At 55.9% G+C, this 18,572-nt stretch overlaps 1 protein-coding gene across 7 annotated transcripts; it reads left to right on the top strand.

Annotated features, from left to right (window-relative positions):
* Positions 1-6,499: 6,499 nt before the first annotated feature.
* Positions 6,500-18,387, top strand: SH2D5 (SH2 domain containing 5). Of its 7 annotated transcripts, none has more exons than XM_080654390.1 (10): positions 6,500-6,635; positions 10,534-10,662; positions 11,014-11,094; positions 11,535-11,609; positions 12,561-12,707; positions 13,881-14,072; positions 14,298-14,472; positions 14,849-14,957; positions 15,564-15,815; positions 16,486-18,387. In XM_080654390.1, exons 2-10 carry the CDS (start codon positions 10,576-10,578, stop codon positions 16,580-16,582), a joined length of 1,215 nt encoding a protein of 404 aa, XP_080510516.1. In that variant the 5' UTR covers positions 6,500-6,635; positions 10,534-10,575; the 3' UTR covers positions 16,583-18,387. The 7 variants fall into 7 exon arrangements, with proteins under 7 accessions (XP_080510516.1, XP_080510514.1, XP_080510515.1 ...); XM_080654388.1 differs by having other exon boundaries at positions 13,881-14,129; positions 15,656-15,815; positions 16,486-18,381; XM_080654389.1 differs by having other exon boundaries at positions 11,535-11,630; positions 15,656-15,815; positions 16,486-18,381.
* The last annotated feature ends 185 nt before the right edge of the window (positions 18,388-18,572 follow it).

Raw genomic sequence — 18,572 nt, 5'->3', positions numbered from 1 at the left:
CAGGTTCAGACCATAAGGTCAAGCTTACAACCATAGCCTTTGGCTGTAATTGTGCTGGGAGGGCTTTGCCCTCCAAGCTGGGACCTGTACGTGGCTTTGCCATGAGAGGACCATGCCTTCTCATTAGTCCGAGGCTTGAACCTGTACAAACGCTGTAGCCATTCCACAACCCTATGAGATCATTGTTTTTTATTCCTATTTTATAGAAGGGAAAGCAGGCACAGAGTGAGATTCAGAAACTTGCCCCAGGTTTTAATAAGTGACAAAGCCAGAATGAATCCCAGGGACTGAATGCAGAGCCATCTCCAGCTGCTCTGCTCAACTGTCTTCCTTTGGCAGTTTTTCAAGCCCCTGAATTCTCTCCTTATCCTGCAGCCCAGTGACTCCACGTTCTATTCATGGAAAAGAAAGAGCTTATTTGAAAGTAAGTTTTTGAAATGAGATGAAATTACTAAGTTTGCTAATAAAGAGTCATGATTTTGGTTTTAAGAAGTCTGGTAAGAACTATTAGAATTAGATTTTGGATTACTAAGCTGCCCTAAATTTTTTGGGGGGACACTGCACAAGTACTTGGCCATTCTCAAATCCTAGCCATGGGAGAGGACACTTTCTGGCTTCTTCACAATGCATCACAGGCAAATTTTTTTCATTCACAGGATGCTGATGCTTGCAAGAGCTTTTCCTCCAGGATCCACAGCTTTTATCAGAACTTTTATGGTGCTAAGTGAGCAGCTTTCTCACTCTTTATAAACTGTGAACGTGTACTTTAGGAGGCCTACCAAGAGAAATTCCACAGTGGGACTGACAACTGAAATTTTTGGACGTGATACCTGTTTAGTAATCATGAGTTGGAATATTAGAAATCCTTGCCCGTATACTGATGATTCTGAAAGAAACCTTACTCATCCAATCTCTCCTGTCCTTGGTTGCTTTGCTCAGTACCAAAGGATACTTTGCCTAAAATCCGGAGGTGCACAACATTCTTGCTTATCCATTTTAGTGATTAATAACTTTTTTCTCATGTCAAACCCAAATCCCTTATGTTATTTGTTAGTGTGACTTAAATTTGCTAGTATAGTGTGTAGAATAAGTTTTCATCAATTGCAAATTGAGATTGAATTCTGGTTCCAGTATGTCACTCAGCCCAGTCTCCTAACACCTGTCGCTGTGGTCCTGCACAGTGATCTTTGGAGGCTGTGTCACTAACCCACTGGCATGGCCTTGGCCAACCCTCTTCATCTCCCTGAGCCTTGATTTCCTCATCTGAAAAACAAAGGGGGTTCGAATCCACAATCACGTTTAAGAATAGCCACCCAGAGACAATGTGAGATTATCAAGTCTCAAAGATTGAATCATGTTCTCTGCACTCAGGTTACCAAGGCATTTTAGGATTTTAGGGCGGGGGCGGGGGAGATGATTTTTTAAAATAAATGAACTAGAATGTCCAATTTTGCAAGAGTTCAGTTTTGTGGTTTAAACTACCATTTATTATAGTTTTCCTATTACTAGGCTCTTTAATCACACTACCTCACATCCTCACAAATATTTTATAAAGATATGTGGTATTATCCCCAATTTCCAGAAGCAATTAAATTTAGCTGATTTCCCCAAATTGAACATGTGGTAAGTGATGAATTTACACCTGCACCTAGGCCTTCACCTTTCCTCCACACCTTCCTTAGAAGTTTTGTGCGCTGACAGCTCAGGTAGCGGGGCATACAGCAGCAAGGTACAAGAGGGTCGAACAGAAAGATCAATGGGCCGTGGCTAGCAGATTTTTGGGTTATTTTAACAGATTTTAAAATCAAGTTCCAAACTACTAGGAGTTTACTTGTTTAAAAATGAGCAAGAGAAAGAAGAAATGTATACAGTTTTAAGTTTCAAATGCCAGGGAGCAGGAGAGAAGAGAAGCCATCTGGGTAAGGAACAGAAGTGCCTTACAAGCTGGGACCACCCGGCCTAGGCAGCCATCAGCTGCCACCTGGGCCTTAGCTGGCTACGGATGAAGAGTGGCTACAGGGGAAACTGGCCACTTGGTGAGCAATCTTTGCTTTTTAATCTCCATTAAATATTGTTACCAGTTTATGGTTTGCAACATAGGTGTTATGTTAGATAGTATTTGATATTAACTGCCTTTACTTTCTAAAATGTATCTCTAGACTCGTGTGTTGTATTTGTTTCTGGCAACAAGGTCTCTAACAAAGTGTTTCTGAGAAGGGGTCCTCTTCATTTTTTATTTATTTTAAATATATTTTTATTGATTTCAGAGAGGAAAGTAGAGAAAGAGATAGAAATACCAATGATGAGAATCATTGATCGGCTGCCTCCTGCACACCCCCTACTGGGGACCGAGCGCGAAACCTGGGCATGTGCCCTTGACCAGAATCAAACCGGGACCTCTTGGTTTGCTTCATAGGTCGATGCTCAACCACTGAGCCATGCTGGCCGGGCAAAGGTATCCTCTTTAGACCTGTTTTTTTTTCAGTTGGGAAAGTACTAGGACCCGTTCCTTGTTCCCCAAATGGGGTACAGGTTGCAACAAGATAACATAGTGCCAGTTTCTGGGGCACCCGTTGTATTCTAAAGTATTTGGAGGGAATGCCATTATAGTAATGGTAATATTGAACCAAATGGAAGGGAGTGCAAAGTCCACAACAGTTAACAAGATAAAAAAGATATCCTAGAAATAAAGCAGCAGCAGCACTTTAGGCTCCACCACGTGGTCCCCAGGGAGAGCACATTCACTCTCAGAAAACAGAATGACTGCCCTACCCATGACCCCCAGCGTCAAGGCGCCTCTGTCCCCTTCGGAACTAACAGCGCAACCTCGGGCAAGTTTAATCACAGCTTCTCAAGTGGGAAGGTGAGAGTCGAACTAGATCACATTTCTTGGATCCTCTAACCTCCACGCCTTTGGAACCAGAATTCCCCAGGAAGTAGAATCTGACCCTGCAGTGCTGTGGTCTGCTGTTTGGATGGATGAAAAGGCATCTTACTGTAATCACTGTATCAGTCTGCTCGTGCTGCCGTAACAATTATTTTCTCACAGTTCTGGGGTCTTCAAGTCCAAATTCAAGGTGTCATCAGGGTTAGTTCCGCCCGATGGCTGTGAAGGAAGGACCTGTTCCAGGCCACTCTCCTTGGCTGTGGATGGCCGCCACCTCCCTGTACTCCCATCGTCTCCCCTCTGGAGGTGTCTGTGTCCGGGTTTCCTCTTCTTGTAAGGACACCGGTCATACTGGGTTAAGGCCCACTCTAGTCACCTCATTTTAATTTGCCTCTTTACAGGACCCTAGCTCCAAACAGAGTCACATTCTGAGGTACTAGTGGTTATTTCTCAACATATTGATTGGAGAGGTGGGGGCACAATTCCACCCATAACACAGAATTGTTGTAAATTTCCATCCTAGGTCACTTATTTTGGGGGAGCAATATAGGGGGTAAGTTGCAGGGACAGCCATAAGGAGAAACCTGAGAGAATGGAACCATGTGCTCAAGGTTAAAAGTAGCTCTCAACACTGGAAGGGTTGCTGAGGAGACGGATGGAAGCGTGTGCTGTGAAATCCAGGTGTGGGTGATGCTGTGCCCAGGCTTGTTCCAAGCACCCCGCCTTAGCGCTAGTTTTCAGTCCTCTTGTAGGATATTGGCTTTGAAATGATGTGATGTTACTTCCCACTCACATTTGTCAGCTGGCAACCCCAGCGCCAGATTCTGGGATTTCAGAGAAAAGGGCAAATTGTGATAGCAAGCTCACACCTGTGTGATTTAGTCACTGTCATTGACTCATCCGGAAATACCATGACATGGCCATGTGTCCTAGCATGTTCAGAGATCACCCCCTCCCCACCCCCCAGCTTGCCTTTTTTGTCCTTCTAGGTGACTTCTTTGGGCTTCCTGCAAAAGTGAGTCATTAATCTAAGGTTGACATTCTATACCCGGTGGTGGCTCCTGAGAGCTGTGTTGTCAGGAATGTGGGATTAGATAAATGGGGCAGGTAAGGCTGTACTAGGCTGCAGTCCTGAGTGGGACTAGGTTGGCTTGCCCAGGAGATGGCTGACACCCACTGAAGTATGTTTCCTCTGATGCAAACCTCTGAACTTGTACATCTAATGTATCATTAGTAAGTCTACATGCATGGCAGAAGCTTAGAGTTTCTGTGCTTTTAGTGGAATTAGATCAATTGAATTTGGTAACCTAGGGGAATTGCTCGCCTGGGCAGTTACATTACTTTGATACAGAAATAAAAATGAAGGAATAAACTTCAAATGTGTAAACGCATTTGGTTTTGAAACACTGTATTCCTATGTGGGGTGAAGACCAATAAAAAAGGAATCCTTGAAGGTTGTAAAGTCAAGAGTGAATGTCACATACCTCTGTCACACATTCATCTTTCCAGATCTGGTTTTTGTTTGTTTTTTTTGTAAATCTCTGTATCCCCAGGACCTAGCACAGTACCTGCCACTCAGATCTTAACCCTCTGTCCCCTTCTCCTGAGAAAGATTTACAAGGCAGAATTACCCCTTTGGTTTGAACTATTTCACTATCTGAATTTAATTCCTGTCTTTTTTTCCCTCCCTTTTTAAAAAATTTGATCTGAAACAAATTCCTGTCACTATTTTTAAAAAATATATTTTTATTGATTTCAGAGATGAAGGGAGAGGAGAAATAGAAACATCAATGAATGATGAGAAAGAATCATTGATCTGCCTTCTGCATGGCCCCTACTGGGGATCGATCCCGCAACCCGGGCATGTGCCGTTGACCAGAATCGAACCTGGGACCCTTCAGTCTGCAAGCTGATGCTCTATCCACTGAGCCAAATCAGCTAGGGCTCCTGTCACTATTTTAAAAATTGCATGAGTCAGATTGAATTGTATATATCAGAAACTGGTTAGAGCCAGGAGTTAATAGAATTGTGGCTGTGTTGTTTTCTCTGAATTGTCTCAAAATGGACTGTGGATCTAGTAATTGGCAAGTCCTCTATTTAAAATTTTTAGGAAGCTAGTAAGAATTAACCCTTTATCTTTTATGTACACTGAGCTTCATAAATTGGGATTTTTGGAGAGCAGGACCAACTTGTAAACCATCTTGATTCTTCTCATTCCTGGGCTCAGGGCTGTCACATGGCCTCCTCACTGAAGGGTTTCCCGGAGCACCTGGCATGTGGAACTCAATAAACATTTACCATTCACTCATGTACAAAAGACACTTAAGAATAAACGCCAAGTCTCATACCAGCTAATATTTACTGAGCTCTTCACTTACTATGGTATGTATGGGTCAGGTATTGGGCCAAGCACTTTGCCCACATTAACTCATTGGAATCCTCCCGTCCCTGTGAGTCAGGTGTTAGTAACACTTACAGAAGAGACGCCGGGGGGATCAAAGTGATTAAGGTGTTTGCCTAAGGTCCCACATTTGGTGAATGAGAAGTGCCCAGACTTGGGACCACGCCTGCAACCATTACACCTCACTGCTGCCTCTGGAAGGCACTCAGAGGCTCTGGGGAGACAAAGGGAACGCCTGGCGCCCAGGCTTGGCTCACACCCGCCTCCTTCCGGACTCCCCTGAGGTCCTCAGACCCAGACCAAGGCTCTCTCTGCCAGGTGCTCACCTCAGCCTTTGCTCCCCCACTGGACCTGAGCGCCTGGGTCCTGGCTTTCCTGAGGTGTGTGGCAGTTGCTGGTGTTTCCTCTGCAGATTTCAGGTTAAATGCACGCTTTGTGTTTTGGCACCTGGAGGGTAGGCTGCCTGGCCTGATGGGAACAAGAGTGCTCTCCAGCTCAGAGCTGTCACGGACACTTCTGGCTAGATTTGCGCAGCCGTTTCCCCCTTCTAAGTGGATTTCCCCATCTAGGTGGGCTTTCTTGTAACCGAAGGACAGGGTCACGGCCCATGTACGATGATCAACGTTCATGAGGAGACTTCTTGATGCAGGTCCTGAGCTTGGCAGGCTCAGATAACCGTCTGAGAAGGGCTCGGAGGAAGATGAGCTACCCCCGCCCAACCCCAGGTGAGGGAAGGTAGGGTGAGGCTGGCCCGGCTCCCCGGGACGGGATCCTGACCTCATTCATGTGCTCGTGGGCTCTGTCCTTCGCACTGGGGATGGAATCCCTCCTGACCAGAACGGCTTGCACTCTAGTTAGAGGAGTGGGACGACCCGCTAGAGGCGCGAGGGCTCAGTCACTGGTGGTCAGGGAGGGCTTCTCGGAGGAGGACCGCTGCAGCAGCTTGGGTGACAAGGAGGGGCTAGCCAGGGGGCGGGGCGGGAAGGGCTCTCCGGGAGGAGGGGACCGTGGGCGAGGCTTTGGGCACTGGGAGACCCCAACCCAGGAAGAGGCGCCCTCGGAGGGCGGGGCCTCTACCCCCTACCCCCCCAACCCTTTAAGGCGGAGTGCCGGGACGCGACTGAAGGGGGCGGTGCCAGGGCCCCTCGCGGCCGCTGATTGGGCGGTGCGACCGAGAGGAGCGGCTCTACGGGCGCTGATTGGTGGGCGAGGGCCGGGCTCCGCCGCCAGGTGATCCCGAATGCTGGTTCCTCTGGCCACGTGGGGGCTGCCGGGGGCGGCGGGCGGCGGAGCGGGAGGTGGAGACGCGCGGAGCTGCTGCGACGGGACTGAGACGCGGCGGCCGCGGTGAGTGAGCGCCTGAGAGCCGGGAGCCGGGCCAGGGCAGGGGTCGGCGGGTGCCGGGCTCGGTCCTCCAGCGCAGAGATGGGGGAGGGTCTCCGGGGCGAGGAGCACCTCTGCCCCCTCCCTCCGTCACCACCACCCACCACCTTCAGCGTCACCTCACCTCTGCCCCCTCCCTCCAACACCATCACCACCACCTTCAGCGTCACCTCACCTCTGCCCCCTCCCTCCAACACCATCACCACCCGTCCCCCCCGCCGCCCTCCTCCCGCGTCCTGCCTCGCTCGCCCCGCGGTGGGTCCGGGGAGTTTCTCGGCCCCGGGCCGGGGCCGCGCTGGCAGCCCTCGCCGCGCTCCCCAGGAATCACAGCCACCGTGGGAATCATGACCCCGCCGTGGAGCGCTCCCGCCCTGGCGCTGGCCCCTCCGTGTCTGGCCCCACCTAATCCTGAAAACAGCACGTTCCGCTCAGTGTCGTGTTTGGAGAGGCCATCCTCGACCACCCGGTTTAGTTAGCACCCCCCTCCACCACACACACCTCACCTGCTCCTCCCGCGGCTGTATTTCTCTCTAAATCATTAGCCCCCCCCCCCCCCAATGTTGTTGGTTTCTGGCACCCGCCCCCGACCAGGCCTGAGTGCCCCATCAGGCTGGGACTTTGTTCACCCGGCCTAGTCCCACTAGGAAATAGTCTCAGAAGAAACCAATGCACCCCAGGAGGTAGCTGCCATTATTTCCCCCGATTCACAGGTGAGGGAGTGGAGGCTGCGAGGTTAAGTGACTTGTCCAAGGTCACATCAGCCAACCTTGTGGGACCCATAATCCAGGGTCTTGGCCCTGCCCCTTGGCTGCGGGGTTTCCATTTCTCTCCTCCTGGCCTAGGGCAGGTGGGGGGTGACACTTAGAGGGTGTGTTAGGGCAGGGGGGCTCATCTGTGCAGCTGAGCCAAAGGCAGTGGGGGTGAACAAGTGACTGAGGGGGCCCTGGCAGCCCCAGACCATCTGGCAGTTAGAGAGACAAAGCTGCTTTTTTGCTGATGCCATCAGCCCCCCAGCACCTGAGCAGCTGGATAGGCTGGGACCCACCAAACTCTGAAGGTGGACACCCTGCTCGGGGAGGGGAGTCAGAGAAGGGCACTGCCGTGGCCTTGAGGACGAGCCCCAGAGACCTGGGTTTGCTTCCACACTTGCCCCCGCTTATACCCCGAGACCTTGGGCAAGTGACTTCACCCCCCTGAGTGACCCTTTGCTAAGCCCAGACTCTGCAGGCTGAGTAGTGTCCCAGAATGCTGGAAAGGGGGGCCCTCCGTCAGCTGTGGTACGGTGGAGCAGGGCCTCTGTCCTTGAACCCTCCCGGCAAGCCAGCCCATCCAGCCCCGTCCCCAAGCAGGTCCACCTGGAAAACCTCGGAGCAAAAGAAGAGCCCCTCCTCCTCCCAAAGGTGTCCCCTCAGAGCGGTGCTGGGCCCACCAGGCTCCTGTGCAACCTCAGAAAAAACAGGTCTGGTCCAAGGAGATAAGTGGGTGTTTGTGCCTGGAACAGGTATGCAGGTCACGGTGAGCCTGGAACCCTCCTTGGTCCCCTGGACAGCCCCCAACTCCAGGCCTAAGGCTGAAGTGCCCCTCAGGCTCCGAAGTGAGGGAGAGGAAGGGAGAAACTTCCAGTCTCCTGGGGTAGTTTCCAGGTGATAATGGATGGGGTGACCGCCCCATCCCCACTGCCTGGAGTGGGCATCCCCAAGAAAGCTCCCGGAGGACGGAGGCAGTTCCCAGCCCTAGACAACTGTCTCCGGGTGTGTGCGAGGGAAGGTGTTTGTCAGAACCCACGTGGGTCCTTTCCATCCTGCATTGTCTGAGGGGCTGCGTCAGCACAGGCAGAAGTGTGCTCCGTATCTCTCCCTCCTCCATCTCGCCTTCATCTCTTCTTTTATCTTTCTTATCCCTCACGCTTTCCACTTCTGCAGCTGCCTTTTCATCCTCCGTTCTTCCTCTCTCTCCCTTTCACCCGTTTTGTTTTCGTCTTTGCCTCCTCTGACCCTCACCGCCTTTGGGTACGGGGCATCCCAGCCCATGCTGTGATTATGAAGTTGAAAGACCAGTTAACTGGAAGTCCACACCTGGAATGGGAGCCACGTAGCTTTGGTGCCTGTTACACGTCTAACTTCGCTTTACTTAAACATAAAAGGAACAAGAGGTCATGGACATGTTGTAAAAGATGACCGGAATCAAAAAGCGTGAGGGTGTGCGGCCCGGAAAAGGAGCGAGCACCGGAGGGTGGAGTCGGGAGTCCTCACGGGGATGGTGCAGCCTTTGTTTTCTGGCTCTGATTGCTGCTGGTGCCTCCATTCTGGCCTGAGCCTGGGGCTGAAGGTCATGGGCACGCAGAGGTCGGGGCTGTTCCCCACTCCCAGCGCAGGGTGGCAATGTCAGTTCCAAAGCACCCGAAGCCCCCTTCTCCAAGGACCCCTGCAGGTCGGTAGAGCACCCCCAGGACGCACCCATTTCCTGCCCAGCACCCTGTCTGATCCCTACTTTTTCCTGGCTGGAATTTGGCCCTCAGGCAGGCCTCTCCTCCTGCCACGCCCTCCCAGACTGGATGACCTATATCAAGTGTGGCCCAGTGCAAGGAAGGCACTGCCAGTGGTCCCACCTCGTTGTCTCCCAAGCTCCCTCCTCAACATCAGGCTGTGGGGCCTCCCACCCCGTGAGACCGGGCTTGTTGAGCATCAGCTCCGAGCCTGGCTGGCATCACCCTGGCATCACCTGGCTGGGTGCCTGCTCCTCCATTCAGTCCTCACTGACTCCTCACATTATTCCAGGTCTGGGGATGAGGAACAGAGGCTCAGAGAGGTGAGGAGGCTTGTCCACAGTCACCCAGGATTTGGACCCACATCACTCTGACCCCAAGCGCCGTGATTACAAGTAGGCTGGTGACAGAGCCAGCTGGGATCGGTCCCAGGAAAAACTGAGGGGCTGAGGCCTCCGGGACCCAGGCAGAGGCCGTCAGCCTTTCTTTCCTGCGGTGCCTTTATTCCATGCTCATCCAGCACCCGCTGCGGTCCTGCGCTCTGGTGGGGAGTGAGCGCTCTCCCTGCCCGGAGGACAGTCTCCTGCCGGGGGTTTCCTCCTCTCCTCCGCCGGTGGATCTGGGAGAGGGGCTCCTCAGTCCCCCGGGCATTGTCCACCTTCCCTGCCTCCTGACTCAGCCTCAGTGCACTGTGTGGTGGGGGCTCGGGCAAGGGCTGGAGTCAGGCTGAGCTGATAAGCCAGGGGCCTGTGAGGCAGCTCTAGGCATCCAGCTCATGGGCCACCCCGAAGGCCACAGAGCTCCTGTCCTGGAACCTCTGTGGCTCCCACTGCCACAGGACAGAGCCCGAGTCCCCTAGTCCCAACCTGGCCCGGGCCACCTACGGACCCAGCTGCTTTCACTCCTCTGTGCCTTTGCAGACTGGTCTCCCTGCTGTCACACCCCTCCTCTGGGGTGGTGCTGCCCCACCCCCCTGCTCTTTGTACAAGCCCAGCCCAGAGCACAGGGGTCAATGTCTGACCCAGGGCATGGCCTGCCGCACCCCTTCCTCTGACCGTTTCCCAAACCTCACGCCTTTGGCCGCAATCACCTCCCAACCGGAGTTTCATATCTTCCTCTCCGCTTTGGCACCACCCAGCATATCCCATGTCTGTCTTACCTAATGTCTTTCTCCCCCACGAGAATGTTGGCTGCGTGGGGGCGGGGACGGTTCTTCTGTTCAGGGCTCCGTGTCCCCTGTGTCTCCAGTGCCTAGTCCGGGCCTGACACACTGCACTTGCTCAGTAAGGGTTTGTCCAATGAAGGAGCTCCCTGGCAGCCAATGAGAGCACGGGGCTCGACTGCCTGGGAACCAACCGTCTGCCTTGCCCTTTGCAGCTTTCTCTCCCGTGGGGCTTGAAGCTGGGCACCCTGGGGGCCATGCAGAAGGCTGGGGCGAGGGGCCGGAGGGCCTCTGACTGCGGCCCTGCCCCTCACCGACCCAGGTGCATCACCAAGTTTGCCCAGGTGGGTTTCTCCCCCTTCTCCCATGGGTGCTCTGGTGGGCGGAGACTGGGTAGCAGGTCCTGGGGGTGAGGAGGAGCTATGGGGAGGACCTATTTCTGTGTCTTCCCTCCCTGACCCAGGCTCCGGAATGTGTGTGTTGGCACAGATGAGATGAGGCCTCGGGGGCTGAGAGGCTTAACCAAGGCCACCTGCTGGGAAATAGCAGAGCCTGGACTCCGAGTACAGTGTCTGTCACGGCCACAGCTTACCCAGCAGAGCAGTGTGTGCTTGGGGGGGTATTTGGGGATGGGGGTCAGGAGCCATGAGCTTGACTTCCCTACCTCCCTCCCACTCCCACCCACGCCCAAGCAGTACGTGGGTTCCTTCTCCGTGGATGACCTGGACACCCAGGAGGGCGTGTGGCTGGTGCAACAGCAGCTGTGGGCACTGAAGGTAGGAGAGCTGGGGAGGGCACTTCGCTGGTGGGGGTCCCGGCCTTGGAATGGCCCCTGGGACCATCCATCTGATCCCCACCCCCAACCACAGAGAGGGAGCAGTGAGGCTCAGGGAGGGCAGGACCAAAGCCATTCTGAGCTACACCAAGGCTCCTGGAGCCACATGCCCTATGCCCAGGGACTCTCTCCCTAAGTCGTCACAAGTGTCCCCAGGGTGGAAGCCATAGGTGGGAGATGCGGGGGATGGTCCTGGCTGGGGGGAGGTCTGCCAGGGTCAGTCACCCTTCCCTGGCTCCTGAGGGTCCATTGTCCAGGGCTCAGTCCCCTGGCAGGTGGGGGGAGTTGGTTAGCCACCCCTAGTGACTGGTACTGAGGCTGGGCTGGGCAGGGCAGGGCCTGAGAGGTAATACCTGCCCCCCAACAACTCTCTTCCACCAGGACTGTCCCCGACGCCGGGCTGTCATCCTGAAATTCAGCCTTCAGGGCCTCAAGATCTACAGCGGGGAGGGTGAGGTAGGAGCCCGGGAGGTGCAGGTGAGGACTGGGCAGGACAGGTGTCCTCCCTCAGGATGTACTTGCCTCTACCCAGGCCCTGCACTGCCCCTGGGGCCTCCCAGCTTCTCAGCCTGCTCAGGGCCTTTGGAGTCCTCTCTCCACGGAGCCCCTGCAAGGCAAGCTCAGAAGGCAACAGTTTCTCATCCATCTCACCCCTGATCCTGGCCCTCCAAAATCTCCAGGCAGTACCTCCTGGCCTGAGCACCAGGAACCCCATGAGGTTTGGGCAAGTTCCTGGGCCCCTTCGTAGCCTGCCCCGTGGGCTATGGCCAGCCTCTCATGACTGTGGAAGGGGGCCAGACTCAGGCTGGAGGCTAGGGGGCCCCTGTTCCTTCGCCCAGCCTCCCCCGGTGCTAGTCAGTGTTTGTTGAACACTGCAGGCCAGACAGTACACACTAGGAGGCTGGGTGCCACTTCCTAAGACGGGTGCACATGGTGTCCCAGAGGTGTGCACCAAAGGGGCCCCGTGTGCACCAACAGCCCCATCACAGGGGGGGCTATCCTCACCTGCCCGGGCATGCAGAGAGACAGTGGCAGAGCCAGGATGCAAACCCAGCTCATCCACCTCCGAGACCAGGAGTGCACCCCAGGGCCTGCTGCCACTGCCGCTCTGCGACCCTGCAGGCCGTGCGTGCTCTGCCCCTCGGTTCCAGCAGGTTGGCAGAGGGAGCGAGAGGTTTAAGCCCAGCGGCCAGGGAAGGATGAGGGTTTCGATTTGAGGCAGGGTTTGGGCAGGACTGGACGGAGGGAAAATTCTTTACCCCAGGAGCTGGGTGGGCTCTAAACTGGGCATGCAGGCTGGAGAGCAGGCCCGGGAGGCCTGCCAGCAGGTGTGTGGGCCCGCAGGGCTGGCAGCTGCAGGCCCGGTGGTGGGTCTGATGGAGGCTGTCATGGCCTCTGCCTCCCCAGGTGCTCCTGATGGCACACGCCCTGAGGCGAATACTCTACTCCACCTGGTGCCCAGCCGACTGCCAGTTCGCCTTTGTGGCCCGAAACCCGCGGAGCCCGGCCAGCAAGCTCTTCTGTCACCTTTTTGTGGGCAGACAGCCTGGAGAGGTACCGGGGGCCCAGGCAGGGAACCACCACTGAGGCTGGGGCGGAGGGGTGCTGTGCATCAGCATGGGGTTCCAGGGACCGAGAGGCCATGGAGGGCTTGGCCATGCTGTCCTGAGCCCCCTCCAGACCTGGGCCCATTGCCACACAGGCTCCTTCTGTGGCTCTGCCCACTGAGGACTCCACAAAGCAAGTCAGAGGCCTTAGTACACCTAGAAGACTAGGCCATGCACTTGGGGACTGGAAGGTCCCCCTGCCACACCTTTGCTCCTGCTGTTCTCTCTACCTGGGTGCCCCTCACCTTCTCATCCTGGCAAATTCCAACTTGCCCTTCAAGGCTCAGCCCATGTGTCTGTGCAGCCCACTGTGACTCCTGTAGCCTGCCACTCCCTTCTGGGGACCTGTGACATAAACCACACCCCGTCATCATTGGGCCTGTCCCTAATTACAGACATGGAGTTCTTCCAGAGCAGAGGCTGGGCCCAGGCTCCAGGGTGCGGCTCCATGGAGCGGGTGGGTGGGCAGGTAGATCCCGGAAGTCAAAGCCAGTGTGACCGCCGTGAATAGCCTTGGCAGCCAGTTGTTCGGCCAGCTGAGGCTGGGTCTGGTTCCATCCCGCAGCAAGCACTGGCCATGACCCCTGTATGCCCAGCCCTGTGCTGGCTCCTGGAGAGTGGCTGAGACATGGCCTTTGGTCTGGAGCTCACAATTCCAGTGTGTGGGAATGTGTGTGGTGGGTAGAGTGCTGGGCCTTTGCCCGGGAATTTTTGTGCTTCATTTTATTAAAGGAGCACACAGCGGTGGGGATGAGGAAATGAGACCAGAGGTGCCATGCTCTGCCCAGGGTGACACAGCAGCTCCTAAGGGACAGAGCCCGGATCGGATGCCAGGTTCTGTGACTCCAAGGCCTGGGTTCTTAGCCGGCCCTCTAAGAGGGTACTGACCCAGTGCATGGGGTGGGGTGCATTTAGCCCAGGTATTCCCAGCTGCAAGCATGATGCCTGGAACAGAGTAGATGCTCAGGTAGGGGAAGCTGCATGGAGGTGAGGTTTTGAGGGATAAGTAGGGAAGAGCATCCCCAGCCAAGGAGTGGCATGCCCCTTTGGTGAGTGGGTTGATGCCTAAGGTGTTCGCCAGGAGACCTCCCTCAGCTGAGCCCTCCCCGCCCCTCCCCAGGTCCAGATCCTGCACCTGCTGCTCTGCCGCTCCTTCCAGCTTGCTTACCTCTTGCAGCACCCTGCAGAGCGGGCACAGCCTGAGCCCTGCCTGGGGCCCGCAGGGGATGTGCCCCTGAAGCCGCTGGCCAGCCCTGGGAGGCCCCCTGGCCTAGTCCGGGAGCCCTTCGTCCGTGATCAGCTCTCACAGAACGTGCGTGCACTGGTCTCTTTCCGGCGGCTGCCAGCAGAGGGGCCCATGGGCAGTGGGGTATGCAGCACCCCAACCCCAGCCAGGGAGTGGGCAGTGGACAGGGAACTGGGGGAGGTTTGGGGATTACGTGGAGGTGGTTGCTGGACTTCAGAGGGAGGGGCTCGCCTGACCTGACATGGCTAAACCTGATCTGCCAACCCCTCTGGGCCCCTCTTGGTACCCTAGAAGGAGCTGCTAGAGTTGGAAGGCTGTGGGAGTGCCCGCCATTCCCGCCTGGGGAATCCCTACTGCTCCCCGACTCTGGTGCGCAAGAAGGCCATCCGCAGCAAGGTGATCCGCTCCGGGGCCTACCGCGGCTGCACCTACGAGACCCAGCTGCAGCTGTCGGCCCGGGAGGCCTGTGAGTAGCAGGAGCCCGCCTGCCCCTTGCGTGCCTGGGGCACGGCCTGAGCACCCATGTGAGTCGCAGGGAGTGGGCCCCAAAGTCTCTGCAAGGCCTTGGTGGCGCCTCCGAGCAAAGGCTTGTGCTGTGACTGTGTGTCGTGTCCACGTGAGTGCACCCGTGCCCGAGTGCCCGGGGCTCGCAGAGGTGATGGTGTCGCTGTGGATGTGCTTAACTGGTGTGGGGTGTGCTGGTGTGTGGATGTGTCCTTTGGAGGGCTGGATGTGTGGCTGCTGGTGAGGAGACAAGTGTGGGGTCCTAGGGCCTGTGGGGGTAGGTGGGCTGGGTTAGGACGAATCAGTCTCTCCCTCTGACTTCTGCATGGTCTCCATAGTTCCTGCCGCTTGGGAGGCATGGCCCCAAGGTCCTGGTGGCCCCGAGTGCCTGGTGGAAACTGAGGGCAGCCTGACTGAGAACATCTGGGCCTTTGCCGGCATCTCCAGGTAGGAGGGGCCTGGCCTGGCTGAATGCCCAGCCCCTTGGGGTGAGCAGAGAAAGAGGCTGTGTGGGCCCTCTGCCCCTCAGGGCCTTGACATGTAGGTGCATATCCCTGTGCAAGGGCAGGGCGTTCCTGATCTCAGGCCAGAGTCCCCAGCATCTTGGGCCTCAGTTTCTCAGCTGTAAAGTGGGGATAATAACAGGACCTTCGTGGCAGGGCTGTGGGAGGATCAAGTGAGGTCATTCAAAGGACTAAAGACCTCAGCACCAGGGGACAGCTCCCTAAATGTCAGGTCTTTAAAATGCTCCTGGTCAGGTCTTGAAATTGCCAGTTAAGGACGCCCTAGAAACCTTTCTGAAAGGAAGGCTAAAAGCTTCCCGTTGCGGAGGCCCTGTTCCTGGCAGGCACTTGTTTAAGGTGGTATGGGCCCAGCCAGGTGGCTCAGTGGTTGAGCGTCGACCTATATATGAACCAGGAGGTCACAGGGCATATGTCTGGGTTGCGGGCTCTATCCCCCATTGTGGGACGTGCAGGAGGCAGCCGATCAATAATTCTCCCTCTCCCTTCCTCCTTGAAACCGACAAAAATATATATAAATATATTTTAAAAGATGCTATGGGGCTGATTCACCATTGCCTGGGAGCAACCTGAAACAGTCCAGACCAGAGGCGCCACCTTCAGCCTCTCCCTCTGCCATCCCAGGCCCAGTGCCCTCGCCCTGCTACGGAGAGACGTGCTTGGGGCCTTCCTGCTGTGGCCCGAGCCGGGCGCCTGTGGCCAGTGGTGCCTGTCAGTGCGGACACAGTGCGGCGTGGTGCCCCACCAAGTCTTCCGGAACCACCTGGGCCGCTACAGCGTGGAGGTAGGGTGTGGGCAGTCAGCCCCCCACTTGCCCTCAGGCCCCTCTCCCTTTAACTGCTGAGCCCGCCTCACCCTCATTCTAGTCCCCCATGGGCTCTCTCTGGCCCCATCCCTTATTTCCATCTAGCTCCTTAGTCATTGTCCCTGCTGCCCCCGCCCCCTCTGGTCCACTCAGCCCCACCTCTACCTATGGGCTCGCCCTCTGCCCCTCTTTAGAGACCTTGGGAGGGTACCACGAGCAGAGTCTGGGGCTAACGTCATGCTTCACATTCTATGGGAAGCCTGGCTCTTAAGTCTGCTTTCCCACACCCTAACCCATCGCTTAGCAGAGGAGGAAGCTGACTCAGGGTAGGGGCTTGCTTAAGCTCATACAGCCTCTGAGTCTCCAGGTCTGGAGTCTTGGATGATCACAGGTTTCCAGGGCCCGGGATGGGCGGGGCCTTTTTAAATGTGCACCCTTACCTCCATGCTAAGTGCCTCAGTCCGGCCAGGCTGGGAGGAGAGGAAGAGAGGAAATGGTGCCTGGCTGTGCTGGGAGCAGGACGGTGACCTCCCTGAGCTCGAATTTCCTCCTCTCTGAAGTGGGGCAGGATCCCAGGCGAGGGGGTGGTTGGTGCCCTGCACCAGCCATGGGAAGGGGAAGCTGGGACTGAAGCCCCTCCCTCCCCCAGCACCTGCCAGCGGAGTTCCCCAGCCTGGAGGCCCTGGTGGAGCACCACGCTGGGACTGCGCGCAGCCTCTTCTGCTCGCTCGACATGGGCCGCCTGAACCCCGGCTACGAGGAGCAGGACTGCGGGCCCGAGGGCAGGCCTCCCCGGACACTCCGGCCCCTTGGCCATGCCAAGTCCGAGGCAGAACTGCAGGGCCTGGGCTAGGAGGCCGGGCCCCACACCAACAGGCCTTGCCCTCCCCTGGTCCCTGGGCCTCAGCAGGCCACTCTGCCTTTCTTCCACCCCCTGGCCAGTTCCATCCAGTCACTCAGCCCCTTGGACCAGCCTTCCATCACTTCACTGACTGTGGCGGAGCCCTGAGATTGGGGGTTCTCACTCGACATGTGGCCCCTGAGACTGCAGATCTCCAGGCTCCTGTGAACTTGCTGGGTGACTTGGTGCTTGCCCTCTGGGCTTCACTGGAGCTTCCTGGGGGAGGAGGGAGCGGGAAGGGTTATTCCCAGTGGAGGGGTCACCTGTCCTAAGGAGGCCAGGCTGGGGGGCCCTGACTGGGAGTCTCTGGAGAGCTCCTGACTGAGGCAGCCAGACACCGAGGGTGAGGTGCCTGGGAGGCAGGAGGAGTGAGGTCTCACTTTGGGCAAAGGCCCGGGGTGAGCCACCCTCTCATGAGAGACACAGAGATGACTCAGTGGAGCCTGTGGGCCGCATCCTCGCTGCCTGTTTCTCGTCATCTGAGGTAAGGGAGTCTTCCCTTGAGCTCTGAGGAGCAGGGTAGGAGGGTGAAAGGCCAGGGTGGAGGAAGAGCCACCATCTGAAGCCCATGCGCAGGGTGGACACCTGTGTGCAGAGAGGGACGTGAGCCATCAGGGCAGAGGATCGCAGTGCACCGCTTGGGAAGGCTGGCTTGTCTGTACTCAAAACCACAGGGTTGTGATTCCCGCTCACGGGGAAGGTTGCCCAGCCTCGTCCACTCCCCCATGACACACACACACACACACACACACACACACACACACACACACACACACACAGTGCGTTTCCTTTGGCCGGTTGACTGGAGGGTAGCAGTGAGCTCAGAGGGCTCAGCGTCCAGCTCGGCTTGCAGGCTGCAGTAGGTTTGGTGGCTGCCTGGGAGTCACCTGATGAGGGGATGGCCCTTAGTGTGGCGCTGACCGGCTGTCAGGAGCCACCGGGCCTCCCTGGGCTAGTTCTCCTGGGGAGGGGGTCAGAGCAGAGCCATCCAAAGTTAGAACAGGGGGGCTTGGCCTCAATGGACAGAGGGAGTCACGGAAATGATTGTAGTCTACAGGACTGATCCCGTGCTGATTGGCAGGTGGACACAAATCTGCCAAGTTAGGGAGGAAGTTCACTGTGGGTGAATTTCTATGTCTAAGGCGGAGGCCTAGTCATGAATGTGGGGCTGCCCTCTTCCTCTCCTGGGAGTTGGGTGTGACTGTTCCGTGCCTTGAAAGTAACAGATTCTGACTCCTCCCACGAATAGCAGCCCCACAGAAGAGAAAGGGAGGGCGGCTCCCTACATTTCCCTGGCAAGGAGAGGGGTTTGGTGACACAGTGCCCAGGATTATAGCACCGGAGTCGCACATTTAAGGCCTGGTAACTGGCCCAGGCGTAGGCCAAAGGTTTGCCTCGGTGATAGATGTGTTTTGTTGTGCAAATTATCCATGTGGATAAGGTGTCAAGGATGTTCCCAAAGCACTTTAACATTCCTCTTCACAGCATTTATTGTTCACATGGCACACACAGGGCAAGGTTTTTGACCCATGTGTGCAAACACGTCAATGTCTTAATTGTAGATCAGTTTTCTCTCTTTTCCAACCAGCACCACCTGGGTAGCCCAGTTCTCTTTACTGTATGTACTTGAAATAAAATGCATTTCTTCGGATTGTCTGGTACAGACTTCTTCTTTGAAAGGTGATGTCTTTGTTCAGTTTTCCTGTTTTGTTTTTGTTTGCCAACATACCTTCAGATGGTGCCGAATGGCAAACAAGGCTGTCTTGTTCTCAGAGGCAGAGGATGTCCTGAAGGAATCAGATCAGTATTTTCAAATCATCTCTCTCCTGCTTAAA

The sequence above is a fragment of the Plecotus auritus genome (assembly GCF_963455305.1).
Source record: "Plecotus auritus genome assembly, chromosome: 2".
In the NCBI taxonomy this organism is placed as follows: Eukaryota; Metazoa; Chordata; class Mammalia; order Chiroptera; family Vespertilionidae; genus Plecotus; species Plecotus auritus.
The sequence above is the reverse complement of the archived record's forward strand: the minus strand, read 5'-3'. Positions and strand labels throughout refer to the sequence as shown.

What these genes read in the sequence shown, in the direction of transcription:
- SH2D5 (XM_080654386.1), top strand. Translation starts at nt 10,576, where the DNA reads ATGCAGAAGGCTGGGGCGAGGGGCCGGAGGGCCTCTGACTGCGGCCCT. An exon ending in GCATCACCAAGTTTGCCCAG is followed by an intron (nt 10,663 to 11,013) that starts GTGGGTTTCTCC and finishes ACGCCCAAGCAG; the next exon opens with TACGTGGGTTCCTTCTCCGT. An exon ending in TAGGAGCCCGGGAGGTGCAG is followed by an intron (nt 11,631 to 12,560) that starts GTGAGGACTGGG and finishes CTGCCTCCCCAG; the next exon opens with GTGCTCCTGATGGCACACGC.